The 19,161-nt window shown below is 38.2% G+C and overlaps 1 protein-coding gene across 2 annotated transcripts; it reads left to right on the forward strand.

Moving 5' to 3' along the window:
* Positions 1–82: 82 nt before the first annotated feature.
* Positions 83–17,663, forward strand: ARV1 (ARV1 homolog, fatty acid homeostasis modulator). 2 transcript variants are annotated; one of them, XR_003926427.2, is made up of 6 exons: positions 83–252; positions 9,819–9,938; positions 11,640–11,793; positions 13,050–13,274; positions 13,760–14,965; positions 15,065–17,663. XR_003926427.2 is itself a non-coding variant. In XM_030036038.2 (5 exons), the coding sequence occupies exons 1-5, from the start codon at positions 154–156 to the stop codon at positions 13,864–13,866; spliced, it is 705 nt and encodes a 234-aa protein (XP_029891898.1). In that variant the 5' UTR covers positions 83–153; the 3' UTR covers positions 13,867–17,663. The 2 variants fall into 2 exon arrangements, 1 of the variants encoding a protein (XP_029891898.1); XM_030036038.2 differs by having other exon boundaries at positions 13,760–17,663.
* Positions 17,664–19,161: the final 1,498 nt, after the last annotated feature.

A 19,161-nucleotide genomic window follows, 5' to 3' on the forward strand; every position in this document is an offset into this window, starting at 1 on the left:
CATGGAGTTCCGCGCCGGCGCCCCCCGGCCGACGGCGCCGGCGGCAGAAAACTACAACTCCCGGAATGCAACGCGGCGCGGCTCCGCCCCCTCCCGAACGCGGAAGCGAGGCGGTTTGAAGCGCTGACAGGCCGGGGCGTGCTCCGGCGTGCCATGGCGGCGATTGGCGCCTACCGCTGCATCGAATGCAACAGGGAGGCGGCCGAGCTGTACAGGGACTACCAGCGCGGCGTGCTCCGCATCTCCATCTGCGTGAGTCGGGGCGACGGGAACGGGGGAGCCGGGCGGTGGGCGAGGGAGGCCCGAGGGGAGGGAACGGGTGTAAGTGAGAGGCTGCGACCTCAGCAGGCGGTGGCAACGTGGTGGCGTGCCCGCCTGGCCCCGCCCCCTCGGCACGCCCCGCGCGGCGGAAGCTCCGCCCGCTGCCGGCCTCGCGCCCTGTCCCGCGGGGCGCGTGGCCCTGGGTGTTGGGTTCGCCGCGCTTCCGGCCGCCATTTCCTCCGGTTCCTCGAGGGTAGCTGTGTGGTAGCGCTGTCCCGGCTGGCCTGTGGCGGCCCTGTCGCTGTGCTCCCTGGCTTTTACTCCCTGAAAGGCAGATCTGAGCGCGGCTGCGTGGTTAGACAACTTCAGCGCGGCTGGGAAAGTGCTGGACCTAAATGTCAGGTTTTGACTGATGATTATTCAATGTACGTGCGAGGACTGCTGTATTACTAACCCAGCTGCAGTGGTTGTACTTTCCAAAATGGAACCAGCATGTTCTACGCTGTTTACTGCTCTCCCTTCCCACTCTGCCTCTCACAGAGTTCTTTCTTTTTCCATGGTGTTTTCATAATGTTAAAATAACTTTATTAGTGTATCCTACGTTTTCTTGGAGATTTTGCAGCTGCAGCAAAAAAAAAAATTATCTTTTAAAGCACTGTTTTCAGCTATTTCTAAATCACTGTTTTCAGTTTTTGATACAGTTTATGTAGCCTTGTCACCAGTGGTTAGTTTTGACTTTTTTTTTTCATAACGTGTAAAAAAATGGATCACTTGGCGCCCTATATTTTGGGGTGGGAAAAAAAAAATTTGGAATGGAGGGATCTGCAAATACATCTTGACTAAGCCTTTGATTTTATACGTGATTGTGTTTCACAACATCCTGCCTGCTCCTTATAAATTTGGGAAACCTTGTGCTTCAAGCAATTGTTGAATATTTTGTAAGGAATTAGTTGTGTATCATTCAAACTTCCTCTGTGGTTGTTTCCCCTAGTTTTGTAGCCCTTAGCATTTTGAGAAGGCTGATAGAAGGTGGGTTGATTTACTAACCAGGAAGCTATAAACATAACAGGTGACCAGAAAGCTTTGTATGAAACCTGTGATGAATTCCTTTATGGGTTTATAACTTTGAGTCATTCAAGCATTCCTTAGATCAAAAATAGAGATCATAGGCAACCAGATCGTAGTGGTCTGTGGCCAGTTTATATTTGGGGAAACGGCAGTTAGCTCAGGCTGAAAGATGTACATGTTAGATCTCAGCTTCTGTTATCAACAAGAGGCTGTGAAAACAAGATACGTACAAATTACTGATCATAGTAGAAAAAGTTGATTCACATCCTTCTCTTTTCCCAGCCCAGCAGTCAGTTAAAATGGCTTGTTGCTGCAGAGCATAAACCAGCTGAAAATGTACACAAAAATCTCTGCAGACATTCCAAAAACTGGAGAGATCAGCAGTTTTCTTAGGTAAAAGACAAAGTAATAGAGATTGATTTCTGCTGGCTTTAGACATGCACACTGCAAGGAGAAATTGATTTTTAGTTGCGTATTGTGTTAGTATAATGTGTCATGTTTAGTAGTGGATATGGAGTACATCAAATCATTGGTAGTCAAATAGTGTAGTCAAAATTCATCATTGGTACATCATAAAAATGTAAATGGTTTTCTCTGGAGCTCTTTTATGTGGAGCTTCGAACTTGTCTTTGAAATGAAGGACAAGTTGGATACAAAAGGACAAGTATAAAGCTTATGCCTGCAGCCATATCACATAAGATTTAGCACATGTTGTAAACCCAGGTCATCAATTATGGTTATTAATTTGGCTATGATAATCTCTAAGGCAAACTGGGAGCCAGTAGATGGCACTCAGCCCTCTTAGCATTTAACCATTTGAGGACCGAAGATCCTGGTCTTCCAGAGCTGTGCCATCCCATGTGGAATCAAAGACTTAAGTCCCAGTTGCTGTGTTCATCACAAACGCCAAACTCTTACCAAAAGAGTAAATAACAGAGTAAAAGAAAGAGCAAAGAATCACATGTTCCTAGCAAATTGGAATTCTGTCCACCTTTTTTCATGCAGGTCCAGATCGGTACCATTTTTCACTGACTCCTACCAGGCTGTTTCCTCTGTCTGTGTTGTGGGTTACCAGGGTTTAGTTTCAGTCTTAGTCCTAGTTGCTCCTATGTGGTGCATGTCATATCATCTCTAAGCCTTTCTCTCCATATCTGGCCACCCAGGAAGTGCTGAGAGTAGGAGCGGTCCACAGGAGAAACAGGCAATACGAAGCACATCAGTAAAAAACATGTTAGCTCATGGTTTATAAAGTGGAGATGAGAATGTTAGAAGATTGCCAAATCAAAAGATTCCTTCAATTGAACTGATCTGAATTCAGATTTATCTGCATATTGCAGGAAAGCACTGCTGTTGTCTCTAGCTACCAAGACCTCATGGTTTCTAATAGGGCAATTCTTGTTTTACTTTTTCCTTTTCATTTGCAAGGATAGTTTTGTGACTGCACTAACCCTGTGCAGGCATTCTACTCCATGCAGGCAACGCTGTGTTCCTGCCAGAGACTTGAAAAGTTGGTCAGCATCATGCTACTGGCAACAAAAACCAGTCAAGTACAGAATGTCATTTGATACCCTTAACAAACTTTCACGAGCAGTGTTACAATGAGTTTGTCAGTGTTATGAATCATCTTGACCTGAAAATAATGATAGCTTAAAAGTCTTCTCCACTTCAGAAAATACAAAGGTCCCACTTACCAGTGTGAAACATCATTTATACCAGGTATTTATAAAACTTAACAGTGTAGGCCTCTAAAAACTTAGGAAAAGCTGAAGTTATTTAGGAAAAATTGGAGGTCTAGGTAAGATTAGAAGGTGTGATCACCCAGCCTGAGAACAGTTTTCATCTGTCTTTGTGGAATTAGAGCATTGAGTACTGCTACTCCATTGTAGCTTAAGAAAGAAAAAGTAAAAAGTACATAGAAAGATTGTATAGTGATACTCGAAGTGAGGCCAATGGACATTGTCTAGATAATTCTTTTGTTAAAAAGCTTTGGGATAATTGTGTTTCATTCCCATTTTCAGGTAGTACATGAAAATACTGACACATTAAGGAAAAAAAAACCCAACAACCCAACATTTGTTCCACGTGATGTGTAATATAAAGGGCCACAGAAAATTAGGAACAAGCAGAACATTGCCAAGATCGTCACTGTTTTATACTGACCTACAGACCTGCCCTAATCCTAGTTTAAACTTATCCTTGATAAATTAATAAATCTGCATCTAAAAGGTCTTTGCCATTCTTGGGATGTTACTGTCATTCAACACCTTTCAGAACATCATCTTGAGGTTGAAGAATCTAAGTTCTCCCAACAGTTTGTCTAGTTGTACATTTATTTTTAGGATGTGTTTAACCTGATCTGGGCATGATTTTCAGGTTGAAGATTTAAATTTGAATGCCTAAGCAAAATACCATGTGTCTGTGTTCTCTTACTAATCTGTTGAAGAGAAGAATGGATTTTTTCCAGAGGCAAATACTAAAAGGTTCCATTAGGGAACATCTGTTTCCAGCCCACAATATTAGAGTACAGTTTTGGAAATTCAGCCTAATATTCATGGTGCTGCTTCAATTTAGTTCCTGCAGCATTTGTTACTGCTCTTAAGATAATTAAAAGTGTCTTTGAGCTCCATATTGTAATTTTAATGTGGGCAAGCATTAAAGACCTCACAAGCGTTACTATCCACTCTGGAAATAAATTTGCAAAGGATACTGCAGAACCTAAAGATAGCTTCTTCTGTCAAACATAGAAGTCCATACAGTACCATAAAACTCGGGATGGAAAGGTCATGTCTTTTGTTAAGAGCTCTGCAAGGTGGCTAACTGCCACAAATTCTTCAAGTTCTGTAACTTTTTTTTCATCTGCTTTGTTTAATCAAGGCCACTTTCAGCAGAAGCCTAGCCCAGACCTCTGGTATTGCACATTCCTTCTTGCTTGAGATTTGCATTTAGTGAATGAACCTTTTTCTCATCCTGCATATATTCTGCTGTGGAAGTGCCATTATGAGAGACAGGTGGACTATTGCTCCTTAGAAAGAACTTAAAGGTACTTAAAAATGGATAATAAAATTCTGAGGAAACTCACCTCCTCAGGGAGACCTGTTCAGTGTGCTTTTTCTTCAGCATGATAACTGGGGGGTGGCGGGAGGTGTGGGGGGGTGTGCAGGCGTGTTAGGATTGCCTCCAATGAAGGTGACTTCTGGTGGTCGCTTTGCAACTCATGGGGCTGGTTCTAGTCCTATGCTGTGAACATACTGATGTTTTCCCCATTCCGAACCAGAAGCGATGGTGAAAGTAAGCCTAGGTGGTTCTTTATTGTGATTTTTGTTAATTATTTTGAGATCCTTAAAACGTGAATGATTTGTAAATAATATAGCCAATCATCACTGAATATATTACGAACCAACCATTGACAACAGTAACAAAAAATACCATTCAGATAGCATTGCCACTATAGCGTTAATGCTATAGGGAAAAAAACCCACGTTTGGCTAACCTGGAATAAATTCTGCAGTCAAACTGTAATGAATATAAAAGGAAATTAGCAAACTTGACTTATTAAAAAATAGAAGGAAAAACATGTAATTTGTTTTTATTTGGTTTTAAATTACATATATGTTTTTGTGTTTAAAAATAAAGTTTTAAAGATGTTAATCATTCCAAACCCTAACAAAGGGAAAGAAATTATTCATTACAATATGTAGAGCTCAGTCAGGATCCCCCTTGTGTTTTGTAATAAGAAAGCCAAATTGCCTGAGCAGTGCACACTTCATTTATCTTTTCTGCAATTAAAAAATAATTGAAAAGCTCTTTTATTGCAGCAAGGCAGAGAGAGTATAAATGCTTTGAATGCGAAGCATTTATGAGGCAAGGTAAAGAATCTGTCAAGAGTACAAAGATCATCCTGGAAAACAAAGTATGTTATTGTTCTTATTTACATAACTCAAATCTGCAGACCAACTCACCGCTGGAAAATGTATCATAAAGGAAAAATTATAAAACAATATTTTTAATTCCCGTTTTCTGAAATGGAATGCATCTGAAACTGGGCTGTTTTGTTTTTCAGCTTATTATGACACTTAGCCACATCCCTAATAAAGAACCCATTCCTGAAAGCAGCACAGCTAATTACATTTTATGGCTTAAGGGTGCAACTGGGATTAAGGGCATTCTCGGAAAATGATGGGTCTGTGTTAGTTTGCCCTATGAACCTGTGTAAATGGACCTATGTGCATGTTGAAGCTATGTAAATGTTGTTAAAATTTGCTGTACATGTAGTCCAGCAAAAGATTGTAGCTTAATTTTGCTAAACTCCAAACCCTGGAGAAAGAAATACTAAAATGAGGCTGTTTTACTGGTGTTTCTGACGACCAGAGATTTGCAAACATATTCCTGATGTGGTTTTCATGGTATTTTTAGTTCAGGATGAAGCTTGGTAATTCACTATGTATTTTCGTTTTCTGCTGTGTCCTATGGCTTCCTCTTCAAGAACATTTCCCCTTTCCACCACCCACATCCCAAAATACTTTTACTTAAAAATTCAGTTATGTTTTAATGTTGAAGAGAGCACTCTAAAAAAGTCATGTTCATATACTTCAGGAACTTTGCCCTTCAGTGACAGTAGGTATTTCCTCAAATATTTATACACTGTATTTTATTTGGCATATGTTTGTGAACTGCATGAACAAAGAAGATGTATGTCTTTTGAGTAGTGTTTATAAAAGGCTGATAAACGTGCAGTCTGAATTAACATTTCAGTATTTCTTTTGTCTTATTTAACACAACCGAGATGTTAAAACAGATGTTACTTTCCTTAACGGTTTTGGATTGCTTTGATCAGAAAGAATCTGATACACTACACTACAAAGAACATGATTGTACTAGCTTTTGAAGATTTCTTTTTTTTCTTAAAGCTGCCTTTGCTCATTTTTTTTAAATACATTTTTTTAAAATAACTAAGCAAATTTCAAAGTTATGAAAGTGGAAGGTTTGGGGGTTTTTTGGAAACAACAGTCAAGCATAGTCGAATGTTCCTAAATATTTGATTAGTCAAACAATTCCTAAACTAATACCATTTAAATTCATTAGAATATTGAAATAGATTGAACACCCTTTTTTAGGGGAGCACAGTATCTATTGGAATTCTGTGTGTCAGTATCAAACATTCATAATTTTCCTTAAATTTACCAATTTGGAAGAAGATATGTAAATAGAATTTATGGTGTCAAGCTTGACCTTTCTCTTCTGCAACATAATCTGAAAGTACCTTTTAATCAAAGTAATGTCTGTTTTTTCATGGAAAGATACCAGTTATTTCCTGTTTCTGATGTCAATTACATATTTAAGGAAGAAATTAAAAGTTGGTTAAAAACAGAGAGAAATCCAGTTACTTCTTTCTATCATTTTAGAACTGGTTATGGTAACTGAGGCATTTCTTTGAGAAAGCCCAAAGAAGATTGAAAAAGCTCGGTTTTGTTAAAGATGTGCCTTCTTCAGTCATGCTGAACAGGCCATGGGCTACTGCTGTGCAGAACTGCAATTGGGAATGAGACCTGAGCACCAGTTTTGTAGCTCACTCTAAACTGCCTGACTAAAATCTTAAAAGGAAGCGTGCAAGCAGTTCTCTGTAATAGCTGAGCTGCTCATACTGATCTTCTCTGAAAGTGTTAGTGATTATTGATGTCCGTACAGTTATATCACTTCAACTAGATAAAGCCATCTAGTTAACCCTATGTGTGATTAAACTGCATTAACCCTTGCTTGCATTGATTTTGCTGAAGTCAGGCTCTAGTCACAGGTTTCCTTCCTAGGCATTTAAGGCTAGTGTCAGATGTTTTAGCAGTACAGCTGGAAAAAATAACAAAAAAGCCAGATATGGAGAAAATTTCATCTTAGAGGGTCTATTAATTCTGTAATGTTCTCATGGTATAGCAAGTGTCATCTTCATTTTGTCCAGTTAGTCCTATATAGGCAGTGCACATGCAAGTCTTTTGCAGTAAGGTGGTTTGCCGGTGTCACAAGTCACTGAGTTAACTCACGCTGGCTAGGTCACTGGCTGGGTAAGCACAGAAGACTTTTCCTTCACGCAGTTGAGACTCAAACAGAAATAAAATATATTAAGAATAGGGCTCTTGTCTAGCTCTAGAAGACAGGCAGGGGTGTGGGGGTGTGCGTATGTAAAAACATCTGCAGAAGATTTGGTTGTAGCTGCCAGAAGCTGTGGAGCAGAAGACCCATTCTTATGGGTAACACCACTATATGTGTATTCATTGGTAGCAGTCTCCTTACATTCCTGCAGTAGAATTTCTGTATCATTGGTTTTGCCTGGAGTGTTAGTCTGATATATTTTAATTGTCTAAAATTCATGTCAGCTGTCAGTGAAAATTTTTCAGTACCTCTTAACTGCAAGTTTTTTGATTGGTGTTTGGTTGGGACCCTCCACTTGAAAAGATCATTCTTTACTCTTCTCAGAAAGGTTTTTGACCCTGGTCAAAAAATGTTCTGTCGTAGGGAAATTTGAGAGCATAATAAATCCTGGGGTATGTAGAATATCCTTCATCAAACCTTTATGACACCCATTGTGTTCAAGAGTAATCTTTTGTATGTGCTTGTCCAGTGCTTGTGTGAATAAGCCTATTAAAAAAAAAAAAAGTTTTCCTGTGCTACAGCAACCCAGAGATTTGATATACCTAAATTACCACCTATAAGAATATCTGTTCATGATTTCACTGTAGAAAGAAATGAAGCAAGACACTGCCTTTAATTATAGTTGCAATTTCTTTTTCACGCTATTAAATCCTGTAGCTGTGGTCTTCTTTTAATTATGTCCTTTCTTCCATGTCGCTTACTTTAATTTTAGACCTATCAAACTGTTGGTTAATTGAGTCAATTTTTGCATTCATTACCTCTAACTTGTGTACTGTCATACACAGTATTTTCTTTTCTAATCCAAATGAGTTTGTTGGGCTTTTTCTTGAGCTGGACCAAGAAACACTGATTACTGCCAGTGACATTCCATAGACACTCTATTCAATTTATGCATTTGTTTGGATGTTTTTCTTGATATGGATGTTGGACTTTTGAGACAATTTGCTAGTTAAATTTTGCATTCTCAAATTCTCCAATAATAATTCTGGTAAATAGCAAGGCCTTTTAACTTTGGACACAAGGAATCCCTATAAAATTGAAAAAAAAATTGTTTTTCTTTCTTGGGATTTTGTCTGTAGGTGTGTGGTGTCTAATGCTGCATTTTTGACTGTTGCAGCATTTCAGAAAGCTGTGTGCATAGATTTCTCTTCTGGCAGTGCACAGCCGTGCACTCATTAAAATGGAAATAGAGATCGTTTCTATGACTGTTCTACTCTGAGCATGGCAGCTAATGTGAAGGCCCAGGGGAGTGGGATTAGCTGAGGACAGGTTGGAGGAAACAAGTAGCTGAACTGGAGGATCGGCAGCAGGAGAAAGCTGACCTGCAAGCGAGCACCCTCCTGTAAGTGCGTTTGTTTGAGCTGAAGTGGTTGCTGTGATCAACTGCTGCTGCTCCTCAGCTCTCTGCTAGAAGTTATTTCCCCCTCAGGTCTGCTAGGTGAGCCTTTTGTAAGACTGTTGTTTAACCATCCTGTTCACAGCTAGTATAATAGCCTTTTGTTAGCCCTTCTCATTTCTCCAGTCAAGGAGTGGTCACCCATGCAGGTAAGTCAATAAATCTGAAGGGGGTTGATGACACGCAGTTCCCAGTGGTCAGGGTGAAATAACCTCTCTAGTAGGCACAGCGGGAACCAGCAGATGTATTGGAGAAGTAATGGTCTAGTGTCTTACCACTGTTTAGTAGTAACTTCTGACTCTTTGGCTGTATCTGTGCATGAAAACTACATTACCAGTATCCTGAATATATTGGTGTTTGGTCAATAATGGAAAATCAGTTCAAACATCCGGACAGTTTACCAGTACAGAAGAACAATGCAAGAGCAAAAAACATTTACTGTCTTCTTGAAAGGAAGAAAAAGGTAGAATATGAGGATAAAGCATCTCTGAAAAGAAGGAAGTGATAGAAGAAATTAATTTTCTTTCAAAAAAATACCAAAAAACCCCTAAAATACCCAGTAGATGAGCCATGATCAGTTAACCTTTAACAAGATACTGGTGCATTTCTTGAGTCTTGGAAAGGTAGTTTGCTTTTTTGCATCTGCAGGGCACAAAATGATAACTACATCCTTGCATAGTTTATTATCTGTGTTAATCTGAAGCCTGTAAAAATCAATAATGTATCTTTATGCTTTACAAGGGAAGTCTGTGTGTCAACTGTAGTGTCAAGGGAAGGGAAGCAGTTTTTCTGGATGGATTGAAAACCTATTGAAAATGAAGATTACATTAAGGAAAGACTAGTAAGAATTGAATAGCTGGTTTGGATTTATGCAGTTGTGCTAAGATTAGAGGAACATTTCATAAACTCTTGCTTTTTTTTCCCCTAATTTTTGTTATTTTGTGACTTTCAGAAATCCTGCCAGAAACCTGTGGACAAATACATTGAGTATGATCCCGTTATCATCTTGATTAATGCTATTTTATGTAAAGCACAAGCATACAGGCACATTCTTTTCAATACAAAGATAAATGTAAGTTGCTATGCCTCCACCCTGTGACTTTTTTTGGTTAAAGATATGTTTAGATTTGGCAAGTTGATTGTAACAGTTGTAAAATTTTGGAGACTGTTCTTCTCCTGCTCTTCCACAGGTTCCAGCAAGCTGAACCAGTTAGATCATGAACACAACACATGAAATCTCAAACTACAGCTGTTACTAAGAAAGTTACTGTCTCCGCAGTAGTGATGCCACAATATCAGCAAATACAGCAGTCATCTTACACGTTAAAGAGAAGAGAAGGAACTGTGTGGAACTGTTCATGCAGTTTTCTACACCTGCTAATTTGCCTGTCATGTTAATTGATGTTAAAAGGATGATGTGCTAAACTACATTGAAAGAGAAAGATCTAATTTCAAATTAATTTCCAAATTAAGTTCCTGTTGGAAACAATTCTTTCTGAAATGAGCTGTGGTAGTATAACATACCATATTGACAATACTATGCCAATTAAAACTGTACTAATTTCTCATGAGTTTCTTCCTGAGTAATTAACCATGCCCTCAAAACTATAGCAAAAGATAGTGGCTTTCACATGAAGCGTTGTTGATGCAGAGTAACGTGGTCAATTTAGTTGTGCTGGCCAGGCTGGAGTGTAGAGTTGTAGCTTTTCTGACAGAATCCATCTTGTTACTTTATGGATTGATTTCCCGGGAGAGGGAAGCTAATCTAGAGCAAACCAAGCAAGCATAAGCATATGCTGTGTTCATGTTGATACTTCTTGGCCAGTCCAGTGTTAAGCAATGTAGATAAACATACTCGCCTCATCTTTCAAGCATAAATCTGACTAAAGGATTTTTAATTAATTCAATGCTTCTGGAGACTGTTCATGATGTTTTCCATGAAGCTTCAGGAAGAACTATTCCATCTGTGGAAATTTCATCTATTCAAATAAATTGAGTTGAATTGTAAACTGGCTTAGCCTGTGCATGTACGTGCAGTTGGCATAACTAGTTACTAATGGCAAAAGTAGAATCCACACACAGAAATTGCATTGGTTCATTTAAATCTGTATAAAATCAGAATTCACCCCACATACACACTGGCTTATAGACTGTTTAATGTGGAAATATGCTAACTATGGGCTCTCACGACATCATTTTTGCAGTCACTTCAAAGGATATTTTTAAGTTTTGTTTGGCTGTATTGCTCCATTTATTTTTGGTACCTCACCCTTATCTGAACTATTTTTGGTATAACTACACTACCAGTTTCTTCTAATGGAGATTGTCCCAGGGAAAAAGAGAAACAAGGCTATTTAAACTAGTTCATTGAATGGAATAGTTGCCCTTAAACTGAAATTTTTGTTAGTATAATTCTACTAGCTACGGCACAATTTTGTTTTTATATTCCTAACTGAAACAGCATTCCCAATTTTAAAAAAGTATAGAGCAGGCTTTAGAAACCACATTTATATACCTTCTTCTGTATGGAACTGTTCATGCAGTTTTCTATACCCTCTAATTTGCCTATCGTGTTGATTGACGTTAAAAGCATGATGTGCTAATCTAGTGGCTCAACAGAAGCAATTTGCTTATATTTCTAAACAAAAATAATAAACCTACAGAGGTTGTTTGTGTAGAGATGTTGAAATGTATTTTAAATACCAATTTCATACTAACGCTTTAATTTATGCTGATTTAATACTAATGCTTTTATTATTCTTTCATTTACCAGATTCATGGGAAGCTCTGCGTATTTTGTTTGCTCTGTGAAGCTTACCTCAGGTGGTTGCAACTACAGGATTCAAGCCAAAACATAGATCCTGATGACTTAATCAGATATGCCAAGGAATGGGATTTTTATAGAATGTTTGGTATAGCTTCTTTAGGTAAGATAGATGATTAGTTCATGTCACTATCTACTCTTTAAGCATTGAATAACTTTATGAGTCTTTCAGCAAGCCCATATTCCAAAAATTAATACAGAATGGATGTCATGTCCAACCCAGTATGGTTAAACGATTATACACATACTCTCTAATTTGCCTTCATTTAATGCAAATGCATATTTTGATCCTGATTACAGTTCAGACTGATATGATCAGCATTAGATATCAAAATATTGAAAAGTGGCAGTATTCAGAAATCCTTCTCTGAATCCATTTACATAGTTTGAAGACCAATGTGGAGCTCAGCCTTATTCCATATTTTATGTTGATTTCAAGGTTCATTATTCATTAAGGCAATACAACATTAAGGATGATCCTTACAGAAGTACACAATAATTGGGAAAAGCTGTATCTGTTGGTTTGTATTTTTTTTTAATGAATACACAGAAATACAGAGCAGTGTCATTACTGGTAACGAGTAAATACATTTGAAGGCAAGGGAGGGTTTTTGTTTTATTTTGGTTAATACTTTTATTCTCATACATTTTCTGTTGATAGTGTTTAAATCAAGCCCGCAGACTAAAACTAGCATTTCCCTTAGACATTCAGAGTTTAACTTAAGTCATTTGTTGTCTAATGTTGCTCGAAGTAGGTTTTCATAACATGTCAGTAAAAATATTGGAACTCATTCTTCAGTAGTAATTCATCTGTTACAGTTGTCGTGAGAGTTGCTTTGACATCTGCATTAATTCCAGTGTTACACAGGAACACGGTGTCAAAAAAACTCTAATATCTCAATGATGTTTTCACTGTAGTGTTCTTTCTCATGCTGGATGGAAAGGGTTCCTTGCTGGTGACCTTTTCAAAGAAGACAAGTATTGATTTTGTTTTACAGGCTAACAGACAGCTGAAAAAAACTCTCCTTTTGTTAAAAAGGAAAAGTAAAGAGGTTCTTATGCTAAACTTCCTGTGCTGTATGGTGTCAGAAATGACAAGTATGACAATCCTACAGATAGAATTCTGTGATAGAATTATTCTGAATGTCATGATACTGAATTAGTTTAAGTAAGCAATACTCATATTTGCCTATTAAAATGAACACAGGAGATGGAGGACATGTTTATATTTGCGTCTGTCTTTTAAATAGCAGTGACTCAGTTGCATTTGGGACATGTCATTTCACTGAAATTCATCCAAAAAAGGACTTGATTTTGGCACTTCATTCTCTCTTTCCAACTCCTCTTATTTCCTCTTAGAACAAACTTCATTTTTGGTTGGCATTTTTATTACCTTATGGTGGATGAGACCTAAAATGCTGAAAACAAAGTCTGACTTCATTTTACTTCTCAAAGCACTGCTGTTGTCCAGCTATGGAAAGCTTTTGCTAATTCCAGCTGTTATTTGGGAACATGACTACACACCTGTGTGCCTTGCGTTTATAAAAGTGTTTGTCTTGATATCAAACTCTCAGGCAATTAGAGGTACGTTTTTGCTTTTTTTATTACTACTTTATTTGTACAGAGTGTGTGTGAGAGAATGCAGCTGTTATAGAAGTCATTATTATTGTTGTTGTGACATTTTTTAATCGGTATCAGATACGAAATAGTTCTAGCTTGAAACTGTGTTATTTAGACTTTAATAGAAAGTGAATGAAACAAAACACTTCATTAAAAAAAGAAAAAGCACCTCTTATCTCACCATCATCTCTGTACATGCTGTATTATATCCATCAGATCCATCAGTTAGAATTTTAGACAACTCATCATGGATCATTGAAACATAAAATAGAATTCTTTGCGTCTCTGGAAAATGAAAATTTCATGGTAATTTTATGCATGGCTTTGGAATGCAGACTTTTAACAGATTTGTGCGATTTCGTATACATACAAACTAATATGAATTCTCACATGGTTTCTATGATCTTCTTAAATGGTAAGTGATAATTTTGTTCTGTTTTCTTTTGCAGTTACATTGAACTTGAACCGACTGCTCCCTTGGTTGGCCATCATCTTTGGATTAATTTTGGAAAATGGTGTGGTGTGCTTGTTCCAGAAAATGGGATGGGATGTTTGAAACGTCAGCCCAGATCTGAAGAAATACCAACAATGTGATGATCATTTTCTGAGAATGATCTCTGCCAGCAGGCTCCAAAAACACTATTTTCATAGTGATAAAGAAGGTGATAGATAACGAAAACTTGCATTAGTGGTGAGCGTAGACAGCTCTAGGATGAGTTTAAATGAGAAACTTCAAAAGTTTGGCTATTTAATGTGGTGAGCCATAAAACTTCAGCCTTAGCTTGTTTATTTTCCCATTAAAAAATATGAATGTATCACTATCCTAATAAGCTTTATAAATGTGGCTGCATAGCTATGGCTGTAACAAAAAAGGTACACTAAAAAAATTCAGCAGTGCTACCAATCACTGCATTTTGGCAGAAAGAGGAGGATGAATTGTTCCCTTAAGAGGAAGATATAAAAAAAAATGTAAAAGCCAAAATTGATATTTCTGCAAAAACAGATTTTCAAAGAGAGAAGTGAACATGTGCAAACAGTTTATTAGAGAAAAGGTAAGTATTGCAGAGTAAAACTACAGTGGGAAAACTAAGTTGCATGCTCTGGAATGTTTATGTAACAATCCAAAATAATAAAATATCTAGTTCTAGAGTAATCTCTAGGAACTATAGTTTTAACTAGCTTGAAATTTTAAGTGATCTCATAAATCCTGCTGCTTTATTCTGAAAGCTGAAAAGAGAGTGGGAGGACTCTGATCCCCAGCATACACGGTTGTTTGGGATACCACTTCTTCTGCATTTAATGTTAAGCCACATCCCCCACACCCAGCCCTCATCTGGCAGCAGGTTTAGTGGAAGCAAAAAGTGAAGTATGAGGCTGCTCAGCAATACAGTAGTACTTGTTAAAAAAAAACCCAAACAACCCACAAACACATGTTTAGGCCTAAATTAGTGATGAAACATTTATAGAAGTTCTGTACCTTTTTCCCCACCAGGCAAAGAGAGGGCTAGATGGCCCACAAAGAAACTTGCAGAATTGGTTTCTGCAGACAGTAATTGGGACACGAACCTACTTCTTTTGTGCAGACCAGTTTCCTTTACGTTCCATCCAACGTTTAATTCTCTTGCTTCAGTTCTGGAAGGCTCTACTATCTATAGGTACTACTGCCATTCTTCATTTTCCTCAGATGTCATCTCCTATCCGTGTTTTGCAAAATGTATCAAATAATATTTTGCAACATCTTCAATTCCAAACAGGCTTAGAGTAAGTCTAGCTTATGACCACAGAAGACATCAGACATGTTTGTCTGATGCAACTGCCCATGCCACGGTAAGTTACTTGGGTCAGAAAAGCAACTGGTTGCTGATTCTGGCTGAGGCCACTCATGTGCCATTTGTGTTACACTTTACACGAGCATGTAGCAAAGGCAAAAAAAACAAAATTGCAACCTCTTTAAGTACATGAGACAGTTTAACACTGCAACTGCTCCAGCAAGCACATAGTTGTGAAGGTATATGAGGGATTCACCTTGCTACTGGTGTGAATCAGTGGCCAGACAACTGAGTGTAGGTGTGCAGTTGCTCACGGGCTGAGCAGCAGCCTTGGCAACACAGTACCTAGAACATGCTTTGCTTTACATAATTAGATTTGGGGAGATACTCCACCCCCAAAAGCTTTTTTAAAAACAGTACGTTGCCAAAGGTGCTTTGAGTAGTGCTCATCTTCCTCCTACAAGACGAGCACACGGCATTGCAACAGAGACTGCAGGTTGAGAAGGTGCAAAGGGAAAGAGCAGTAGGTCTTTTAGAAAAGCTTCAGGGATGCTGGTCTGGCCTGCTTTCATTTTCTTCCTGTCAGCACTGTCACTGGTTTCAGTCTAAAGGCTGAGTGGAGTACATTTAAATGTGACTATTGCAAGGGGAAGATTTTGCATTACATGTAATGTAAATATTGCCTAGTCAGCAGCAAAACCATAAATATAATGTATATAAATTTTGCTTTGGGACAGTTTTCTTAAACTTTATTTTGAATTTAAAATAATTGATTTCAGAACATTTTGTGAGTTTTATTCAGAAGACCTAGAATGGACACAAACACATTCCGAAAGAAGAAATGTTTATCAATTGTGTCATATATGCCAATAACATATCAGTTATGCACTCTGTAATGCTACGAGGAGCCACCACTGTCCTTATGCAACTTTCAGGATGGAGAAGAAAATCAAGAGCTACAGAGCTGTGGAACAAAACCAGGTGTTGTACAGGTTTTTAGTCTTCAGAAGCATTGTTATTGTCTAGTAGTGTAGGACATTCTGCCTTGTGTGGTTTTATGGCTACTCATTTACCAGAACTAACATGACAAATACACCAATATTTTGTAAATCTAGGGGGAGCTTAAGGATGCCGGGGCGGGGGGGGGGGGGGGGGGGCAGGTGTATGTGCATTTTTTATGCCTTTGGAAAAGGGTTCTATATGGTGCTTCAGAGAGAACTGAGGCTATTTTAAGGTCCTGACTGTTTAAAACAGTCATCTCTCTCTCACTTACATTCCTTTTTGTCTTTTGAGCAACTCTTCTTTCATAAACTATTTGTAATGAAATAGTCACCTGTGCTGGAAGATGTATGACAAATAGCCTGCCCTTTCTGTATATCTTCAGTTCCTTCATTAACTTATGGGAAAGGATTTACTTGGGTTAAAAATATAACAGTCTGCAAATGAAGCCATGTAAACTCTTCGAGTTTTGCTTGGAATCAAAAGGGATATAATGGCACGTGGAGCAAATTCCAGAATTCTATCAGATGAAATGCACAGAAGAACCAGTGATGTTACTCAGACTTGGGTTGAGCAATGGTTTAGTGATTGCGTAGTGGGAGCTGGGAACTTTAACTGGGTCCATAGGTCAGGTAACAAGTATTTAGAAATTACTCTATACAAAATTGGAGACTTAGAGTATAAGCTAGGAAGGGTTAAAAGAGAATGTAGGTGTCAGGCAGACTTCTACAAAAATAAGAGTTGAGAAGACTATAAAAACTAGGGGTAGAATCTCAAAAAAAATTAGTACGTAAGAAAAGATGCGGTATAGATGAGTGTATGATTAAGCAAATATATGAACGTCCTAAGTTTTCAAAGGATGAATATGAAGGAAGAATATTATTGTAGACATTTTTCCAATAGTCTAAGTGATAACATGAAATGGCGAAGGATGTCCTCCAAACAGTAAAGTCTATGGGTTTCCCTAGAAAAGTTACTGATAACCTCATTACTTAAGTGGTTTGCACTTCATCCTTGAAAATACACTTTTATAAGCAGAATTACCAGTTGTACAGAGATAGAATTAGTCACTGTGCATAGGAAGAGCTGTGCAACAGCAGAGCTTCTCCCTTCATTCTGCAATAGTGTGTGTTGCATTAGGTTTTGCTGGCGGAGGCAAGGGCTACTACCCTTGTGACCTCGTGCAAGTACAGACAAGCGAGTCCTTTCTTCCACGACAAGTCATATCTCAGGCATATAAACTGCTATTTGTTAGCCCAGTCTTCACCGAACTGAAAGTAAAATAGGACATCTGCACTGGAAAACTATTAGCAGCTGATTTCTCATAAAACAAGAAAGCCATTGTTTTTCAGGAGCTTGCATGCTTTTGGAATCCATCAGCTCTCCCCCAGCTGGGTTGTGTTAAGCACCACAGTGCCATCTGGAGTTGAAAAGCAAAGCGCTATTGTTTCCAAAACTGAAAGGAACTAAAAGCACTAGAAAGACATATTCTTTGATTAATTTTTGTTCTGTAAAGTCACAAATTCGAGCTTTGAAAATTAACATTCATTTTCAGTTTGGAGAAATTTTAGCATGAAGTTAGTGATGAAAAACAGGTCACAAAATACTTTTTTTGATGACTTGGTATCAAGGCCAATTCATCAATATATGCACCATGAAAGCTATAAAATGCAAACTATTTTAGCATGGCATCTCTTTAAGACATAAACAGTCCTGCAAACTGGGATTATTCTGAGTAGCCTCGCTGAGCTCAGAGAAAATTCATGTGGCAAAAGACACAGTGAATGCATTCCTCCACTACTAAAATTCAATAGGAATTTTGTTGCTGAATTGATTTGAAACCCAGTTTACTGCAGTTAGAATTTGCAGGAAGCTGCACATAACAGGACTCCCATTTTCTCTCCTGCCTCTTATAATGCTGTTCTGACCTTCTTAGTCTTTCCAATAATGCTTACTATATTACTGAGGTGGCTAGAAAGAAGATCTGAACATGAGGAGCCTTGTAAAATCTTTTCCCTAAATTTATAAAGCTCTTTTGAGCCTTGTCTAGGTAAACGGCAGGTCTGCAAAGCATCTAGAAAATACTGGCAATGATGTTTTAATTGCTATTCATTAGGATAATAGATACTGTGGGGTTTTTTTCCTGGGTAAAAATGTGGTTTAAATTCCTTTACATAGTAGCGTAAGAGTGTGAACTCATACAGTTTGTACATGTGCTGGCTGCTGCAGAAATAAATCCAGATGACCCCCATAATTTCTTATACTCTCTAACCATAATTCTGAGTACATTTTTAGGCAAAAGAACTGTTGTCCATAAGCTGCACAGAATTGCCTGCCATAGCTACTTGAGCAGAGGAGTGGGGACCTGAATTAAGACCTGAATCCTAATCCTGGCTATAAGGCTGACTAGTGCTGTGACCTTGAGCAAGTCATATACGTGGCTCTATAAAATGGTTATACCTCCACCATTACAGGATTTGGGGGAGGATTAATTTGTTCATGTCTGCTTAAAAAGATGAAAAGTATTAAGTCCTCTCAGCTGCAGGTTGTTGGGAGTCGGTCAACACCATGAATGTCAGATGTTGAAACACATGCCAGGAGCCAGAGATTGTGAATATAGAAGGTGACACGTTTAAAGTCTTCATTATGTTATGGGAAGCTTTAATTCTGGCGCTTGCTGGCATACAGTTCTATAACATACATATCTGAAGACTTTTAGGAGTATATACAGCAAGTTGTGAATCCCTTATTGTGAATTTTAAGTTACTCCAGCTGCTGTGTACCAGAATAAATCTGAAATTAGTTAAAAAACTTGGAGGGGAGGGAGTTGGCACATTAACTGATCTTACTTTCAGCTACCTGAAAGGAAAATTAAGGTATCTTATTTGACAGTTTGAGGCTTTGAGGTAAAAAGCACAGGTAAGTCTTGCATAAAAATTGTTTTTTTCAAAAACATTATAAACCATTGATATCTTTTCAGTAAATGAATCCACTAACACTGCACAAACTTAAACAAGAAAACAAAATCTCAACAACATAGAAGTGCTTCTACTCACCTTGCACTCTCTCCTCAGAACTGCTAA

Source organism: Aquila chrysaetos, chromosome 13 (genome assembly GCF_900496995.4).
Source record: "Aquila chrysaetos chrysaetos chromosome 13, bAquChr1.4, whole genome shotgun sequence".
Taxonomy (NCBI): Eukaryota; Metazoa; Chordata; class Aves; order Accipitriformes; family Accipitridae; genus Aquila; species Aquila chrysaetos.